General features: G+C 36.2%; 1 protein-coding gene across 1 annotated transcript in view; it reads right to left on the bottom strand.

Moving 5' to 3' along the window:
• Positions 1–11,794: 11,794 nt before the first annotated feature.
• LOC106878860 (uncharacterized) overlaps positions 11,795–20,000 on the bottom strand; it is a 24,132-nt gene continuing 15,926 nt past the window's right edge. Inside the window, exon 2 of the mRNA XM_052976973.2 lies at positions 11,795–13,400. Within this exon, the coding sequence (XP_052832933.2) occupies positions 11,823–13,280 (1,458 nt within the window). The 5' untranslated portion in view covers positions 13,281–13,400 and the 3' untranslated portion in view covers positions 11,795–11,822. The remainder of the gene's footprint in view (positions 13,401–20,000) is intronic.

Genomic DNA, 20,000 nt, shown 5'->3' with positions numbered 1-20,000 from the left:
TGTACATGGCTCGCACAGCTCTCACTAACCATTCTTCTATCCCAAGTTTCCTCATTGACCACCAGATAAGGGATCGGGGGACCCTGTCAAAGGCTTTCTCCATGTCAACGAAGGCCAGGTACAGAGGTTTATCCTTGGCTAGATATTTTTCCTGCAGCTGTCTCACTAGAAATATGGCATCAGTGGTGCTTTTACCTGGCACGAACCCAAACTGCATCTCATCTAAATTGATTCGCTCCCTAATTAGTTGGGCTATGACCCTCTCTGTAACTTTCATAACCTGATCTAACAGCTTGATGCCTCTGTAATTATTAGTATCTAAAGCGTCACCTTTACCTTTGTAGCAGTTTACTATGGTGCTGCTACACCAGTCATTGGGTATGACTCCTTCGTGTATCACCTGGTTCGTAATATGGGTGACTAGGCTGTAGCCAACACTGCCAGATATTTTGAGCATCTCTGCAGTGATTCCTGATGGACCGGGGGCTTTCCCTGTCTTCATACTCTTAATTGCTTTATCTACCCTGGTACTGTCAACTCGGATAGCTGGTCCCTCTGTTGGGTCGACATACGGCAGGCTCTCTTCCTCCCATTCATTCTCTTTGTTAAGCAATCTATCGTAGTGGCATCTCCAGACCTCTTTCTTTGCAGCCTCATTTAGTGCAAGCGTACCATCATCCATGCGCACACATTTCTCTCCTACAACATCACTATTCTCTCTCCTACACTGTCTTGCAACACGAAATACCTCGAGTCTTTGGTCCTCACGGCACAGAACATTGGCAAATCTTTTCTTATCTGCTTCCCCTCTGGCTAAATAAACCTGTCGCCTAGCTTCCCTTCTGGCAGATTGGTACAATTCCCTGCTACCACCGTTCTTCCAGTCCTTCCAAGCCTGTTTCTTTTGTCTAATAGCCCCGTCTACATCCTTGTTCCATCACCACGTTACTCTGGGTCGAGAAGGGACTTTACACCAGCCACAGATCTGGTCTGTGGCTCTCAACAGGTTGTCCTGCAGAAATCTCCAATTGTCTTCCACGTTGTATGATGCTATATCCCCTTCTATTTCGTCAAATGCTTCAAGTAACTTGTCTCTAAGTCTCTGTCCATTTGCAGGGTCTTTAAGTTTCCATACCCTTCTCCTCCAAGCCGGTCTACTTCTGGGCACCCATTTTGCCTTGATCTCGAAGTCGCTAACTACTAATCTGTGTTGGGGTGTACATTCTTCGCCAGGGAGGGTTTTGGCATTTATAAGCCTCCCTCTTTCTCTAGTTCTGGCGAGGATGTAGTCGATTTGGCTAGAGTGTCTGCCGGATTGGTAGGTGACTAGGTGACAGGCAGGTTTCCTGAAGTTGGTATTGCAAACCATAAGATCGGTTGCATCACAGAACTCCAGCAGTCTGGTTCCCTCCTCGTTGCGGGAACCGAAACCATAGCCTCCATGTATGTCATGGAAGCCTCCAGCACGACGTCCGACATGACCATTGAAGTCACCAGCCACAAAGAGAAGGTCTCTGTCTCTTGTCGACGAGGTAGTTTGCAAGAGGGTGTCATAGAATTGGTCTTTCAGCCCAACCAGGAGCCCCGGTTGAGGGGCATAGGCTGAGATGACAGTAGCTAATCTATGATGAAGCACTAGTCTAATCTTAAGTACTCTGTCACATACTCTAACTACCTCGATTACCTTATCAACCCATTTCTCTGCTAGAAGTATTCCTACGCCCCCGACTCCGTCAGTGTTCCCTGCGCAGAAAAACTTGTACCTGTGTTCTTTGCCTGTGAGGAACCTCGCAGAACCTCCTCTCCATCTTACTTCTTGGATGCAGCACAGATCTACGCGTCGCCGTTCAAGCATCTCATCAATCTCACCAGACCTACCTTTCAGCGTGCCGACGTTGAGAGTGCCAATCCTGACAGTGTGGGAGGAGTGGGTGTCAGATGAGTGGGCCCGTGTGACCCTGGGATGGGGGTAAGCAGTGTCGTGAACCTGAAAAGAAAGCTTGCATTTGGCAGAGTTCAAAAACAAAAACAATACCTACAATCTTCATATACTACCCAATCTTTATGCGCTATAAGATCGATAAGAGGGGGGTATAAGGTCACAGGCAGTGTTCGCGGAAGATGATCTAAAGACTTCCGGTACTAGTGGAGGGGGTGGGAGGGCGGGCGTACCGCGGGCTAATGGAGCTTCGTCGTGGGTTCTATTAGCATAGAGATTCCAGTACGAAATTGTGGTGGAGTTGGAAAGCGAGCTGGTTATATGTTTGGGGTTCGCGCGCGAGTCGAAGAGGAAATGGTGGAAGTGGTGATTCAGAGAGAGAGAGAGATATAGAATACAATAGGGAGGGAGAGGGAGAGGCAGCAGTACAACATGCTGGTCAAATTCGTTAGGTTTTAAGAAAAAAGTTGAAAGAAACACAGCAGTGGTGTTTAAACGTGAGATTAAATGTTTAAATATATATATATATATATATATATACTTTATTTAAAAGCAGCAGAAATATAACAAAAAAACCGTTACTCTGAGTTTCACGTTCCCGTTCATCGGACAGTTTTGTTAGAAATGGAGAAAGGATAACAATGCAGTGGTTGGTGTTTGGAATGGCATCCAGCTGTAAAACCCATGCCAAAAAGGATAACAAAACTGTCCGATGAACGGGAACGTGAAACTCAGAGTAACGTTTTTTTTGTTATATTTCTGCTGCTTTTAAATAAAGCATATTACTCTACCTCTGGTATTTGAGTACTCTTTTTTCCACCTTGTTGCACATTTCATGTGCTTACTCCGGTATATATATATATATATATATATATATATATATATATATATATATATCTGAAGAATAGAAATATCTTCATACACTGTTAGTATATAGTAATTAATTTTTTTGTTAAAAGCAATGTGAGTCTTGCCATTGCAGTTGTCCACCCAAGTTTTGAGGTAATCAGGTACATAACTACTAATATCTGCATTCTGATGACGAGTGGAATAGTTCTTAGTCATTGTTGTTTAATATTTAGATTTGATATTATTCATGTGAGAAAAAATTGGCTTCACACAAAAATATTTATTTCTAAAACAATATGAAGTTTGCTTCTTGACCACATGGTTCTGGGTTCAGTCCCATGGAATGGTACCTTCGGTAAGCATCGTGAGGGGATTTCTTAGATGGTCATCCCTCTATAAATACAATAATTTTTTTCTTTAATTGACCTGTGTTTTACTTTCTTTAGGTGCCTCTCCCCCACCCCCCACTCCAGATTTTGGATGTGGTCTGGATATTATAAAGGCTGAGAAGCCATGGATTAGAATACCATGGGAAAAAATTGTAAGAAGCCAAATCAATTAGCAGGAGCTGGAGGAGAAGACCAAGAATGAGATGGGGATTTTAAAATGTCCCTTTCTGAACCAACAGTCTACATCTGAAGTGGAATATGGAAAAACAAAAAGTTTTGCAGAGAAGGTGAACTGATGAAGCATAACAATGCAGAAATATGTGCATCCTATGGCCAGGTGACATCATCCACAGACTTGTGGCATGTTTTTCTCATGCATATTATCAGCAAAGAGAATTTTTTCTCTTGGGACAATATCTTTGAACACTGGGGTTGATGTAATCAACTAGTACCCTTGCTGGCCTTGTGCCAAAATTTGAAACCAATACATACCTATATTATATACATGGTCCATATCGCGGCTGTCCTCGTCCATATCTATATATAGTTCTCAATGTTCTGAATCTAAGTGCATCAACACCAGAATGCCAACACCCACCCACCTACAACTACGGTTTTGTGCAATAGATGTAAGAAAGCACAGGGCCGGGTTGTGATCAAGGAAACATGAGAGCTGCACACCTGAGTGTTGAGTCGTGATCAGAAGGTGCAGGTTAATTTCAAGGAAGAGCTCATGTTTACACACCTGAGGTTGCGATAACAAAGGAACATCCCAAATTTATGTCACAGTTTAATATGGCATGAATGTCTTCCTTGTTAAGGTAACTGTGCCATGTAAAAGCAATACAGGGATGCGAAGGTGACAACATGAAAAAAAGGCAGTGTCTAAAGTTGGAAAGGACTTGAGAGGTAGTGTGAGGCAGAAGGGTGGGGGAAGGGAGGGGGGAGCTGCTGACATCGGATTCGGTGGGGTTGAGATGTTGTGGCTTTGTAGCCTTGACTCGACAATGTTCTTCTGCATGGCTGGCATCGGACTTTGGAAGAATGTCGGTAGGAAGTAGACAATGCTTCATTACATGTATGGTACGTTCACAGTTTGGGCTACCTGGTGTCATCCACAGTTGGGACATATTTCCTCTGGATCTGCATCAGGAATAGCCAAAATACAGTGGGTGAGAACAACATGCCTAGGACACGTCAATATATGTTTATGCATCTACCTGATGTGACACAAACTGCACAGATTGATGCAACACAATTAGGTGCACAAAATCCTATCTATAACAGACAGTTGCATGATGGGTTGAAACGATCGCCATACTGAATAAAGACTAGTGCTAAATCTATCTTCCATTTCCTTCATCAATTATCATATATATACATACATACATATATATATATGGTTTTTTCCCCCCTAAAATTATATACTTATATATATTTTATACTGTGAAACTTAATTTAATTTTGATTTTTAATAAATTGATTTTAATTGAGTTTTTACCTGTAATTTTGGATTTTATCCCTAATATTATTATTATTAATATTATATATATATATATATATATATATATATATATATATATATATATATATATATGATAATAATATTAGGGGAAAAATTCCAAATTTACAGGGAAAAATTCAATTTATTATAGGTCTTTTTAATGTATTTACTTATTAAATTTTTCTATATGTGATTGTGAATTTTCTTGGATGAATTAAATAATTGTGGGTTTTTTCTCTAAATTATATATTCTATATATATATATATATATGCATATGTATATGTATATATATATATATATATATATATATATATATATATATATATATATATATATATGCATATGTATATGTATATATATATATATATATATATATATATATATATATATGCATATGTATATGTATATATATATATATATATATATATATATATATACATATATATATATATATATATATAAATTTATATATATATATATATATATATATATATATATATATGCATATGTATATGTATATATATATATATATATATATATATATATATATACATATATATATATATATATATATAAATTTATATATATATATATATATATATATATATATATATATATATATATAAATATTTAAAGAATGGAGTAAACGCATATTATAACTCCATACTTTTATTCCGACGAGTTATTTTTTACTTGGAGAAAATAAATACATATAATAAAATATATATATATATATATATATATATATATATATATATATATATATATATATGTATGTATGTATGTATGTATGTATATATATATGATTTGAAAACACTAAGAAAAAATACAAGAAGAAAACAGACAGTAACGTAGAAGGACATGGTGCACACAAAGTATTAACAGACGCTCAGGGAAGGTAAGAAAATTAGTTTTACGTTTCAAGCAAAGCTCTTCTTCAGAAACAGGAGACAGAGGGAAGTCCAAGAGAAAAGGAAAACAGAGGCAGAAAATCGCCAACAATCCACATGTAGTTACTATTTGTTCACCATTACACATGTTTCATTTGCTAATAGGATTTACAAAATTATACATTTTGTCGAAAACATGTAAGATGTCTCCTATCAACATTTGAGAAATGGGCTGTCCCACAAAGCATACTGCATTTAGGGCAAGATGTTTGCTTCCCAACCACATGGTTCCAAGTTCAGTTCTACAGATTGCACTGCTATTGTCCATTCTTATAATTTTATTGTATTTATTAACCGTGTGCTATCCACAACTAATGTTACTATCAAGATTGGAGTTGTGGATAGCACCTGTTCTGCTTTCAAAGTTGTTCCACATTTTGTGAGGGAAGAATGGAATATTATTAATTGGTTACCTAATTAATGTATTGATATTCCCTTAGAGAAAGCTACTGACCAATCACTAGAAAGCTACAAGGCTACTGAGCTAATAACCATGATTGACGTGATCCTGACCAATTTACGTGTGCGTGTGAGTGTGTATGTATGTGTGTGTCTGTATGTGTGTGTGTGTGTGTGTGTGTGTGTGTGTGTGTGTGTGTGTGTGTGTGTGTGTGTGTAACAAGCACATGAATCCACGTTCAGTCCCACTGCAGGTTACCTTAGGCAAGTGATTTTTGCTATGATCTCCAACCAACCAAAGCCTTATGAGTGGATTTGGTAGACAGAAACTGAAACAAGCCTGTTGTGTGTGTGTGTATGTGTGTGTGTGTGCATATATATATATATACATATATATATATGTAAGTGGCGGATGTGAAGGTACTGTGACAGCAAGAGCAAGACTTGACCAGGTGAAGTTCAGGGAATGTGGAGGGTTGTTATATGGGAAAAGGTTCTCATTAAAGATGAAAGGGAGGGTCTATAAGAGTTGTGTGAGAGCTGCAATGCTGTATGGGAATGAGACATGGTGTTTGAGGGAGAGAGAGATGGCAATTTTGAGAAGGACCAAGAAAGCAATGGTGAGAGAAATGTGTGGGGTGAGGCTGTTTGATAAGAGGAGGACTGAGGACTTGATGGGGATGCTGGGGTTGGAGGAATCAGAGGAATGGCTGGGAAGGGCGAATGGAGTGAGGTGGTATGGGCATGTGCTGGGGAGGGATGAGGAGCATGTTCTGTGGAGAGTGATTGCGTTTGAGGTAAATGGAGCATGACAGCGAGGTAGACCGAAGAAAAGGTGTAGGAGGAGATTAGGAAGGTTTGTTTGAAAAAGGAAGACTCCCCAAACTGGGCAAGATGGTGAGATGGTGTGAGGACAGTTGCTATGGCACTGAGATAGATCCGGCCACCCCTGTTAATGGGGACAAAACCCGGATTTAAAACCCTGGATGATGATGATGATATGTATAGAAAGAGGACAGTACAGTCAGCCATTTCAGCACCTTCAATAGACTTAATGGTACAGGGCCTAAAAAAATAAGGAAGCGAAACAAAGAGGTCATTATAATTTTAGGAGGAAGTTGGGGTATGGGATGCTGTGATGTTCATGCCTTTCTCATTAACATTTGCCAATGAATGGAATTTACAATCAACTGAGAATCAAAACCATTTTTCGCTGTTGGTTAGCCAGAGCTTTCCATATTCTTTACAATTCTTGTCAACAATTTCTCAACATGAACAAAATATTATTTCAAAATGGAAGGAGTTTTGTCTTGTAGAATTAAAATTACCAAACAATTTAAGCTTCTGTTCTTGAGTAAGCTAAATATTTAAAACCCTAAACCTCATCTTTTTGCACAAATCTGAGCATACTTTATGTACCCAATCAATTTGTTGGCTTATTTTCATATGTTATGATAAAGGACACTGAAATCTATTTGAGATTTTTGATTAAAAAATATTTATTTTTATTGTAAGCAAAAAAATTTCTGTCTTTACTATGAATGACAAACATTGAGATAGTTCAAAGCTTATTGTTTTTGTACTATAGCAGTCACTATCAAAAGTTTCTTGTACTATAGCAGTCACTATCAAAAGTTTCTTGTACTATAGCTGATCTTTGTGTGTTGCTGCTGCCATTCATCCATTGTTTCTATGTTGTTACAGCACTCTGTTCTGCTGCTGCTTCTGTTACTATCTGCTGACTGTTGCTTCTGTGTCCAGTCTGCCATCTGCGATTTGTCAGTAGTGGCTAACCTTGTTATCATTAAGCTGGTGCTTTGGAACAAATTGACATGAAATATTGATGGAAGGTCTTTAATTTCAACCATCTTAATCTTTTCGTTACCACATTTCTGTTGAAATGCAAAACCCTTGTTTCAGTTAATTTTGAATATAGAAGAATTTAATTAAATAACTTCATTATTAAGCTGATGTTTAGAACATAAATTATCATGAAATTTTGACCAACAATACAACTTATCCAGTGAACTTATTTGTTTAGATCACAAATGAGCTAAACCATCATATTCTATATAAATACATCATCATCATCGTCGTCGTTTAACGTCTGCTTTCCATGCTGGCATGGGTTGGACGGTTTGACTGAGGACTGACAAGCCAAAAGGCTGCACCAGGCTCCAATCTGATCTGGAAAAGTTTCTACAGCTGGATGCCCTTCCTAACACCAACCACTCCGAGAGTGTAGTGGGTGCTTTTACATGCCACCAGCACGAGGGCCAATCAGGGGTACTGGCAATGACCATGCTCAAAAGGTGTTTTTTATGTGCCACCTGCACGGGAGCCAGTAAGGTGACGCTGGCAAAGATCATGTTCGAATGGTGCTTTTTTTGTGCCACCGGCATGGGAGCCAGTCAGTGGCCCTGGCATCAATCATGCTCGGATGGTGCTTTTAATGTTTCACTGGCATGAGTGCCAATCAGGTGGTACTGTCATGGGCCACGTAAGCGATTTTGATTTCACTTGCCTCAACAGGTCTTCGCAAGCAAAGTTTATTGTCCAATATATATATATATATATATATATATATATATATATATATATATATATATATATATATATATATATACACACGTAAATGTCAATTGATGAAGTGAGTGCTCAACACCACATTCAAGTTGAGCAATCATTTAATCCGAAATGGACACGAATACCATTACTTCATGTAATTGGCTTGAAAAATTGTTAAGATATTAAGATATTTATCTTAAAATGAAACCAATAGTAGACTTAAAACACAAATAATATATATATATATATATATATATATATATACATATATAGTTTTAGAGAAAAGAATCAAAGTAAATTTGGATTTTTATCCCTAATATTATTATTATTATTATTATATATATATATATATATATATACTTAAAATAATATAGGGTAGCAAAATTTTAGAAATTTCCCTAACAGTGGCCTAGCATGTATAAAAAGTCAATAGACAACATATTTTCCATATAAAATTAGTGTACATTTAAACACAAAAAGAGGCGACTCTTAACAGGCCGCCTTACATGATAGAAGGAGCAGTCAAAACGTCCAAAACCACAGTTAAGAGCAATTTCAAAGGGAATGAAAAATAAAAACTTTTACCATGTTTTTACAGCCAGACCTAGGTTTTGAACTTTAATTAGCAAATAAAATAATTTGCCAGGCGAAGTTCTCATCAGTGGGTACGCCAAACATTAACATATAATTTAGAGACAGAATAACATGTGTCAGATCATTTCAAATCTACCCTTCAAAATTGCTCTTAACTGTGGTTTTGGATGTTTTGACTGCTCCTCTAGCATGTAAGGTGGCCTGATAAGGGTCACCTCTTTTTGTGTTTAAATGTACACTAATTTTATATGGTATATATATATATAGATATATATATATATAGAGATAGATAGATAGATAGATAGATAAATAGATAAATATACATATGCATACATATATATATTATGTAGATAGGATTAAAATTCAAGCTGTGTCCTCTTGAATCACCTCTGCTTATTGCTGTAATCCAAATCTATATGGTGATGTTATATTTGTGTGGAGCATGCATAAGAGTTGAAAAATACTGGAAAATAATATTTGGGGAATAATTGCAAATCAAAATAGGGGACTGGTATTTCTTAGTCATCATTACATGTGTTTAATTTGCTAATAGGAGCTACAAAATTGCACATGTAGAAGGATCTTGTAAGATATCTTCTACAAGAAATTCTTCAGACAATATTATTGCTTGATTCGCTGTTTGAAGAATTTTTTAGTAGATGATATCTTACATGTTTTTTTCCTACATGTGTCACTCCCTATGAACAAATGAATCATGTGCAAAGGTGAATAATACCCCAATTTTTTTCCATCATGTTTTGATATATATATATATATATATGTATATATATATATATATATATATATATATTGTATAATCATCACTAAATGTGATTAGAGTGTTAAGAAACACCTACATTGCTAGAAATAAGAACTACAAAATACTTATTTCTAGCAATGTAGGTATTTTTTAATACCCTAGTCACATTTAGTAACAATTGTAATTCTCTCTTTTGGTGGAACATTGCAAACTGCTGTTCATTTAATTTTATATATATATATATATATATATGTATTGGATGCTGGCTTTGGTGGGTGGAGGTGCTTATCTCCCCCTTTGAAAACATAAGGACACAAAATGTGTCATGGCCAACAGGAAACGGTGTTTCCTAGGGCTAAATAACAGTAGCATTTTTCCCTTTCATGGGACTGTCAACATATATATGTTGAAATGTAAGATATACAATTTCAGTTTATCCTTACTATAAAAGCCAAATAAAAAATGCTCACTTTAATTTCACACACATGCACACGCACACATACAAACGTGCGCATGCACACACATACACACGTGCACACAGTTGTAATAATGAAGTCATACCAAATAGGGATATTTTGAAATTATTTAATATGTGTTTCAGGTTTGTGTAATATATAACAGGAAACGAATCCATTATGTAATACTTTTCTCGGTTAAACTATTTCATTTATGCTATGGATGCATCTCCTGTTACATATTACACAAATCTGAAGCATATCTCTTAAAGGATTTCAAAATATCCATATTTGGTTTGACTTCCTAATTACAACTGATATGACTCGATACCAGGACAAACCACTTGGTCGAGACTCCACTTATGCGGATACTCTAGCAATGGTTTGGAGTAGGTTGTTAGATTTGACACAAGTCTGCTTCATAGCAAAGCACAAAATTTATGTGTGTGTGTGTGTGTGTGTGTGTGTGTGTGTGTGTGTGTGTGTGTATGCATATATATATATATATATATATATATATATATATATATATATATATATATATATATATAAGTTTATGTATATATTAATATTATCTCAGTTTTAAAAAAACCTTTGATAATGTAAATATGTTAATAGTTACCAGAGGTAGCAAAATTACACTAGAAACCAAGATATCACAGCCGTTTTACAGGTAGAGATACCAAGTTAAAGTGATACATTTTGAGAAGATATGAATATTCATATCTTCTCAAAATGTATATATATATATATATATATATATTGAGAGAGAGAGAGAGAGAGAGAGAGAGAGAGAGAGAGAGAGAGAGAGAGAGAGAGATGCATGTATATGTGTGTATGTGTGTATGAATATATGTATATATGCTTATACATATATACACATATATATGTATATATACATGTGCATATGTATGTGTGAGTGTGTATGTGTGAGTGTGTGTGTGTGTGTGTGTGTGTGTGTGTGTGTGTCTTCTGTAAAAAACAAATCCAAAAGAAGAAGCACGCTCTAAGATGTTGAGCCGTATATATTAAAAATGGGGATGGCTGGGTTATGGGATTCCCTTAGGTTTCCAATCCATAAAGGGTTTAGCTTTATGGCATATTTGGAATCTGATATGCCATAAAACTAAACCCTTTATGGATGGGAAACCTAAAGGAATCCCATAAACCGGCCTTAACATATATATATTCTTAATATATATATATATATATATATATATATATATATATATATATATATATATATGTGTGTGTGTGTGTGTGTGTGTGTATATGCACAAGCAGAGACACACACACATATATATATATGTATATGTGTATATGTTCATATATGTATATATGTATGTGTGTATAATTTATGAATAAATTATTTCAAACTACTTTTAATTTGAAAGGTAAGAAAGGGAAAAAAAAATCATCTGCTATTTTTATTACCCCTCAATCGTGGGGTGGGTTTTGCATATAATTCCGAAGGATCAAAATGGGGCTGGGGATAGTTCTGATTTAAATTCATGTTACTACTGTATGGCCGTTGTGGGTATTGAACTCTCTGTGGATAAGCCCTGCTATGATTATGGATGGAAAGATCATCTCTGTAATAGCCATATCCAGGTTGGTTGTGCTGTGGCTGATATCTCAATACTTGTGGTGACACATCATAATCGGGTGGAATTTCATATTTTGGTTTTGGCATTGTGGGCAAAGGGTTTCTAATGGGAGCGGAGTGGTGTGATGATCCACTACGATCGGAAGATACGGTGCTGTTCAGAGATTCGTTATGTGAATAACGCTTATCAAATTGGAAAACAGTATTTTGCGCATTGAACGATGGCTGTCTTTTTGGTGATGTTGGAACCATTGGAGGTTGAGCACTTCTTATGTCACTATCACTTCCATATTTGGAACCGGTCCTTTGATATCTGTCCTTCAAACGAACTAATTCTGGTGAACGAGGACTTTTGCTTTCAGGAGAAATAGATGGACTGGCTGGAGATTTTCTTATAGGGTAGAGAGGATAAGGTGAGCGTGGGCCTTGGCCATTAGTGCCACTATCATCATCATCGTCATCGTCGTCGTCATCATCATCATCGTCATCATCATGAAAGTGAGATTTAAGTGCACCTATAACTCTTTCATTGCGGCACTTTCGTGTCCCCATTTTATCTATATGGCCTTGTTTCCGTCGAACGGTGTCGTAATCCTTTGCTGGAAGCAAGATCGGAGCAGTTTTTGTCCTAAACTTTAGTTTTAATTCATCAGTGATTGCTTGTACCTGTGGGTCCTCTTGAACAGCCGGCACATTCTCATCAGATGCTGCATTGCTGGAAGAGCCCCCACTAGAAACCCTTGCGATTAAAGGTGATTTGGGCTGTATGGGAGGAGAGTCCGCTACACTTTCTCCACGTAGAAAGTCTTCAATGTGTCTCACATGCGACAGATGGGCCTCCGTGGTGGTCATGAAGTGAATGTTCTGTACAAAATGTGAGGCAGTTGTCGGAGAATCAAAACGGTAAACGTGCACTTGAAGATAATGCGATTTCTGTGTATTCCTGTTGCGATAGATGCATGCAACTATATCTGAGTCTATGCATTCTAAGGCCACAAACATTATGTCTTCAAGCATAATGGGAAAAATTCTTGGATTCGATGGCTTCTTCTTTGAGTTATCAGTGATTGGTGATACCTCGAAGCCTTCACTGTTTATTTTCAATGTCAACTTTGGAAGATTTGAATGTTCTTTCAATCTCTTTTTGAGTTCGGTAATAGCTGGTGTTGTGTACTCAGAACCTTGGATTCCATTGCATGGTAACCAGCCAAGGAATTGAACATAAAACTGGCGACTGGGCAACTGTTCCCTTTTTTTCCGAAACATTCTTTGTCTTTTATTCTTCTTTCCTTCTTTTCCTCAAACTTCCACGTCTTCTTATCTCTCAGTTGAAGTCAGTTCTGCCAATGACAGGCACCAAGTGTGAAACCAAACTCAGTTGAAGATCTACAAGAAGAAGAGAAAACAGGAAATTGAAATATGTGAATATATGTAGATGTTATATATACATTATATATAATAATAATAATAATAATAATAATAATAATAATAATGCCAATATACATGCTTTTATTATTTTACTCTTTTATTTGGTTCAGTCATGCTGGAGCACCGCCTTTAGTTGAGCAAATCAATCCCAGGACTTATTGTTTGTAAGCCTAGTACTTATTCTATCGGTCACTTTTTGCCGAACCGCTAAGTTACGGGAATGTAACCACGCCAGCATCGGTTGTAAAGCGATGGTGGGAGGACAAACATACACACACACACATATATATATATTCGATGAGCTTCTTTCAGTTTCCGTTTACCAAACCCACTCAAAAGGTTTTAGTCGACCTGAGGCTATAGTAGAAGACACTTGCCCAAAGTGGCATGCAGTGGGACCGAACCCAGAACCATGTGGTTGGTAGGCAAGCTACCTACCACACAGTCACTCCTACACCTATATATATATATATATATATATATAGACATACACACATATATATAAGTAACAAGAATGTCTAGGTATCAATGTGTTATGGCCGTTTCAAGCGGCTCCATTTAATCGATCAACGAAGACATTACATCAATTTGAATGAAACCAGTTTCTTTCAAATTAACGTAATGTTTTCATTGATTCATAAAATGGAGCTGATTGAAATGGCCATAACTACTTACTAATTGTTTGTAAGCCTAATACTTATTCTATCGGTCTGCTGCCCTAACCACTGGGCCATTGCGCCTCCACTCCAAACATTTAATCATATATAAATATTACCATGGTTCTTAAACATACGAAAATATACATACACAAAAACACAGAAGGGGAAAATATATATGCGAATGAAATACAAATATATAGAACAGCCTGTCAAAAAGGTAAATATAAACGATTAAAAATTCATAAAAATTCTAAAGCGTGTCATGCTACGAATAAACTAAATAAACTAGGGATTCAGATAGAGAATATGTAAACGGAACCCTTTCCTCCTGAATTTTTTTTTTTAACAGAATCGAGTTTTAGGCTATGGAGATTGAGATTCTGAAAAAGATTTTTCAAAAATCACTTCAAAATTTCAATTCCTCCCCCATTTCTTCATTTTTCACTTTTTCCGGACGTTTTTTTGGCGAAATACGTACAAAAAAATACGGAGATTATGATTCTGAAAAAAAAACAAAAAATGTCTGAAAAATTTAAATTTTTCAACTCCCCCCCACCCTCAAGCATGCTATTCACATGCTAGAAATAACAGCCAAAACTACGATAACATAATGAATGAAATGTGTAATCAATCTATTCGCCTTTCTGCAAAGATTTCTTTCAGAGTAATTTCCTGAAGTAATATGACAAAGTGAGATTAAAATGTTCCTTTAATTTATTATTTTGAAAGTTACAAAAAAAATAAGAGTTCCACAAAGTTCATTCAAACACACTGAAGGCTATTTCGGGGGATCATTACCACGGTTCAAATTGCATACAAAGTGCATCTCGGCATTTGTAGAACTCTTTTTGCTCCTGGACTCTAACCTACCATGGTTTTAAGAATTGAACTTTTTGGGGCATACCCTTGTGTGAGGTGAGTAAAAAACTTTTTGTAAATATTTTTAGTCGATTGATATTTTATTTTATCTTAGTTTATTTAGTCTTTTAGTTGCATGACACGCTTTAGAATTCTTAGGCTGTTCTATATATTTATATTTTATTTATTCGCATATATATCTTTACCTTCTGCATTTTTTTGGCGCCAATATTTCTCTGTCGTCTGTTTCTTTAGAATGTTTTGAGACACTATCTTGTCACAAAAATGTCAAAAATTTACTAACTTAATCGATGTGTGACTAAAACTTCATTTAATATCATTTCATACTAATTTTATTATCAATCATATTAATTTTATTATCAATTATATTATCAATTATAATTGCAATCATGCTCTGAAAAGAAAACTTATTTATCTGTACGTTTTCATAAATGTTTCTCTTTTGCGACCAACGTTACAAATACACGCAAATTTCTTGGGAGCTGAACAATCTTTACAACTGGGTTCTATTAGACCATCCCTAAGTCCTCTTCTACGCTTCAAGGAATGCCTTAATATTATTAAGTGTTTCATCCATTAGTGTCATGCTGACAACATATTAACGAAGGGAGACTTCAACCTTCATAACGTTAATTGATCCACAAACAGATTGAAACCAAGTCTTCTCATCTCAACCCCATTCAGATAGGGAAGCAAATTTAAGTGCAGAATACCCAGAAATAGAAGAGCGATTATTAAAAAAAATTAAAAGAACCAACAAGAAAATAAAGCATGATGGCCATCATTAACACTGCTGAACAAGGCGGCGAGCTGGCAGAAACGTTAGCAGTCTGGGCGAAATGCTTAGCGGTATTTCGTCTGTCTTTACGTTCTGAGTTCAAATTCCGCCGAGGTTGACTTTGCCTTTCATCCTTTCGGGGTTGATAAATTAAGTACCAGTTACGTACTGGGGTCGATCTAATCGACTGGCTCCTCTCCCAAAATTTCGGGCAGTGTGCCTAGAGGAGAAAGGATTAACACTGCTGAAGAAACTGTCCAACACTGGAGTCCGTGGAGAGATGCTGCAGTGGGTAGAGTGAGTGTTTTTCAGGACGAACGTAACCCAACATGTTGTGGTTGAGGGTCATTTGGAATTAAGAAAGGTTTGTAAATATTAGATCTTTTGCACACACACAACAAAATGACATGAGAAGTTTTTTTTCTTTTTTGGTAATTCGTATTTAGAAAGTTGATCCTCAGTTTGGCTGTTGTTTCTAGATTGTCAGATGTTCGATTTGAAGATTTTTGGAAACCCCCAAAACACGCTTTCAAAATTTGCCCCTCTGGCAAAGAAAAAAAGGGTAGGGGAAATTTCACTTTCTGCCATATGGGTGGAAGGGTGTTTAATTAATTTTCTTTTAAGAAAAATTGAAATTATATAAACAATTTTTTTAGAATCATAATCGCCGTATTTTTCTTCGTATTTCACTCAAAGATATTTCTAAATTAAGAAATTAGTGGGGAGGGGGTGTTAAATTTTGAATTTTTTTCTTCTTTGGTAATTCGTAACATTTGGAAATGCAGATTTTTTTTTGCAGATTCGGAGTCTCCACATTCAATATTCTGGGTTCCTATACAAAAAAGAAAAGACCCCAAAAAATCGCAAAGGGGCGCTGTCCATTGTCTTTACATTGTCTGCCTTTATGTTTAAGAACCATGGTAATATATATGATCAAATGTTTGGAAGTATGGTGTTACATATAAAATCGTTGACTTGAATTCGATGTTTGTTCTATAATCAATGTTTCTTCGGTAGAGACGGACTATATGTAATCTGAACCTTTCCCCACCTTATTTATTAATTTTTTTTTTACGGAATCCCACGTTTTAGGCTATGGAGATTCCGATTCTGAAAAAAAATTGTTTGAAAAATTTCAACCCCCCCCCCACCAAGCAGGCTATTTACATGCTAGAAATAACAGCCAAATCTCACAAAACTAGTGTTAGGGTTAGGGTCAGGGTTAGGTTTACCCTGTGGATCTATATAAAAACCGCGGGGGGGGGGGGAATCGAAATTTTGATATTGAGATTTTTGAAAAATTTTTTTCAGAATAGGAATCTCCATAGCCTAAAACGTGGGATTCCGTAAAAAAAAAAAAAAATAAATAAGGGGGGAAAGGTTCAGATTACATATACTCCATCTGGACCGTTTCTTTTATCTCTGTTTGAGCACTTCTTTTTTGCAAGTCCTATAAACCCTTTTGTTTCCATAAAAAGAGACAACAATTATTTCTTCTGTGTGCATATATGTATATAGGTATAATGAATAAACATTCCAATCAGTCAAAACAACTTTATATCATTCCCAAATTATCAAAAATTTATTTATTTATTCATATATATATATATTTATATATATATATATATTTCCTTTCGTTCTTGGTATCACCAAGCTCGCACGTACTTCTTTGCCCCTCCTGTACGTGCTTCACAGCGTTCGAGACATACACACTTCACGTCTGGCTGTACAGCCTTTTTGTTTGTTTATTTCACCGTTTCGTTTTCCTGTTTTCTTTTCCGTCCGCCACTATCCTCCACGAAAAAAATTTAATTTGTGTTCATGGGAAGAACCATTTTAACGATGTGTACTGCCTTAATTCTTCGAAACGCCGGTGTTTTAATGGTGGCAGCTGATGAAGCAGATGTTTCTATGTGGCTTGCTTGTTTGTTGTACCTTGTTTATCATTTTGTCCATGTTCTTTTGCCACGTCATGTACCCAGTTATGTATCTGTGTACATGTAGATGAAGGTATGTACATACATGTACATATATATGCATATACTCATATATCGTTTATATATATATATATATATATATATATATATACATATGTATACCAGCATCTCTTACTTCTTTGGAGTAGAGTGCATACAATTTTTGAAACATATGTAGGAATTAAAGGAACTTATTGATTATATGCGTTTTGCTCCATTTATTATTATTCTTTATATATATATATATATATATATCCTTTCATATACCTTTTCCTTTCTACAAAGTTGTACTCCTCTCAAATTCTATTGCTTGCTCCTATTTTGCACTTATTATTACTCTTCTTATACACTCTTTAATAGAAATAATTTACTGTACCTAATGGTAACTGATTCTTATGTATATGTATGTACATATATATATATATATGTAAGAACGACCGTGCGAACTCAAAAAGGAGAAATGGTGACGAATGGAAAAACAGAGGACTCCTTTTATTTAAACGCGTCGCACGGTCGAACACAAAAATAATTATATCAATGATGATATACAAATAATGTTATACTACGATAACATAGATGACCAGTAATGAAAGACCACAACCATATGAGATGAATAACAGAAATATTTATTGTGGCGTTAAAGTGTATGTGTGTGTGAGAGTGTGAATGCGACATATAAGAACATAATCAAAGATAGGCCGTCGTACAAAGAAAAGTGTGTATGTGAGTGATACATGTATGTGTATGTGAGATATTACAGCAGATAGAAAGAGAGTCAGTAACCGTGAGCATTTATACCAGTTCTTAGAGTACCATTAGTATGAGTCTGTATGTGAAAGTAGTTGAGGCTGTGAGTGTGGCAGAGCTGATCACTAGTTGTGATGTTGTGGCTTCCGTGCCGGGCCGTGATTCTTGTTATACAGATGTTCGTCGCTGGCTGAAATCTCTTGTCTGTTTATTTATCGTGGTAAAGCTGAGTCACCTAACAGAATCGAAGAGAGAGATGTGCCGCGGTGGTTTAGTTTGGTGTACATAGAAAGTCGTGTAGACGCTGGTGGAGATTGATGCTGGTTAGTAGTCGTAGACTCGTGTTGCTGATGTGGCGACGGCGGTGGTCATTGTTGGACGAAGCTGTTGATGTGTCGCTGGAACTGCTGCTGCTGTCGTGTGGTACACGGAACAGATCTCAAAGAGAAACTGAACCGAGACAAATTTGGCCGCCGAGTTAAAGCTATTTATAACAAACTATCGGCTCCCGAAGGCTTCAGAAAAATACTCTATCACGTGACCTTATTAGGGGCCGTGATTGGTCAGTTTGCGTTCTGGCGGGAACGGTTCGAAGAAGTTGCCGCTTCGAATATTAATCAGTCACGTGAGAAGAATGGCGATAGCAGTTTTGTATCTAATGGCGATAGGTAGTTTCACTACATATATATATATATATATATATATATATATATATGAGTATGTATATTTATATATAAATGCATTAGCCCTCTGAACTTTTTAGACCCTCTTTTAAACTCCCTGATGAAGCTTAGAGGCACACCCACTACCCTAATTTTATCTACAGATCACTACAGAACACCGAAGAGACGGAAATAACGTGTAGGGTATTGTGACCTCTTGGCAGAAACGGCCGTAAGAAACTGTTCTTTTTCTATTCTATGAATTACTGGTACGTATGTATGTATGTAAAACAGTCTTTACATATGTACATATTCTCATAAATGTTTTAGAATAAATAAATAGACATAATATAATGTCTACCAGTTGATGTATACTATTTCTGTATGCCCCTCCATTTTCTTCTTGCCGTATATATACATACATATATGTGTGTGTGTGTGTACATATATTTTAAATATAGATATGTACATATATGTGTGTGTATATATTTTATATATAGATATGTATATATATATATATTTGTGTATATATATATATATTTATATATATATATATTTATATATAGATATGTATGTGTGTGCGTATCATCATCATCATCATCATCATTTAACGTCCGTTTTCCATGCTAGCATGGGTTGGACGATTTGACTGAGGACTGGTGAAACCGGATGGCAACACCAGGCTCCAATCTAATTTGGCAGAGTTTCTACAGCTGGATGCCCTTCCTAACGCCAACCACTCAGAGAGTGTAGTGGGTGCTTTTACGTGTCACCCGCACGAAAACGGCCACGCTCGAAATGGTGTCTTTTATGTGCCACCCGCACAAGCCAGTCCAGGGGCACTGGCAACAATCTCA

Source organism: Octopus bimaculoides, chromosome 26, assembly GCF_046866305.1.
Source record: "Octopus bimaculoides isolate indiv1 chromosome 26, ASM4686630v1, whole genome shotgun sequence".
In the NCBI taxonomy this organism is placed as follows: Eukaryota; Metazoa; Mollusca; class Cephalopoda; order Octopoda; family Octopodidae; genus Octopus; species Octopus bimaculoides.
Note: the sequence above shows the minus strand (reverse complement) of the source record. Positions and strands in the feature narration are given on the sequence as shown.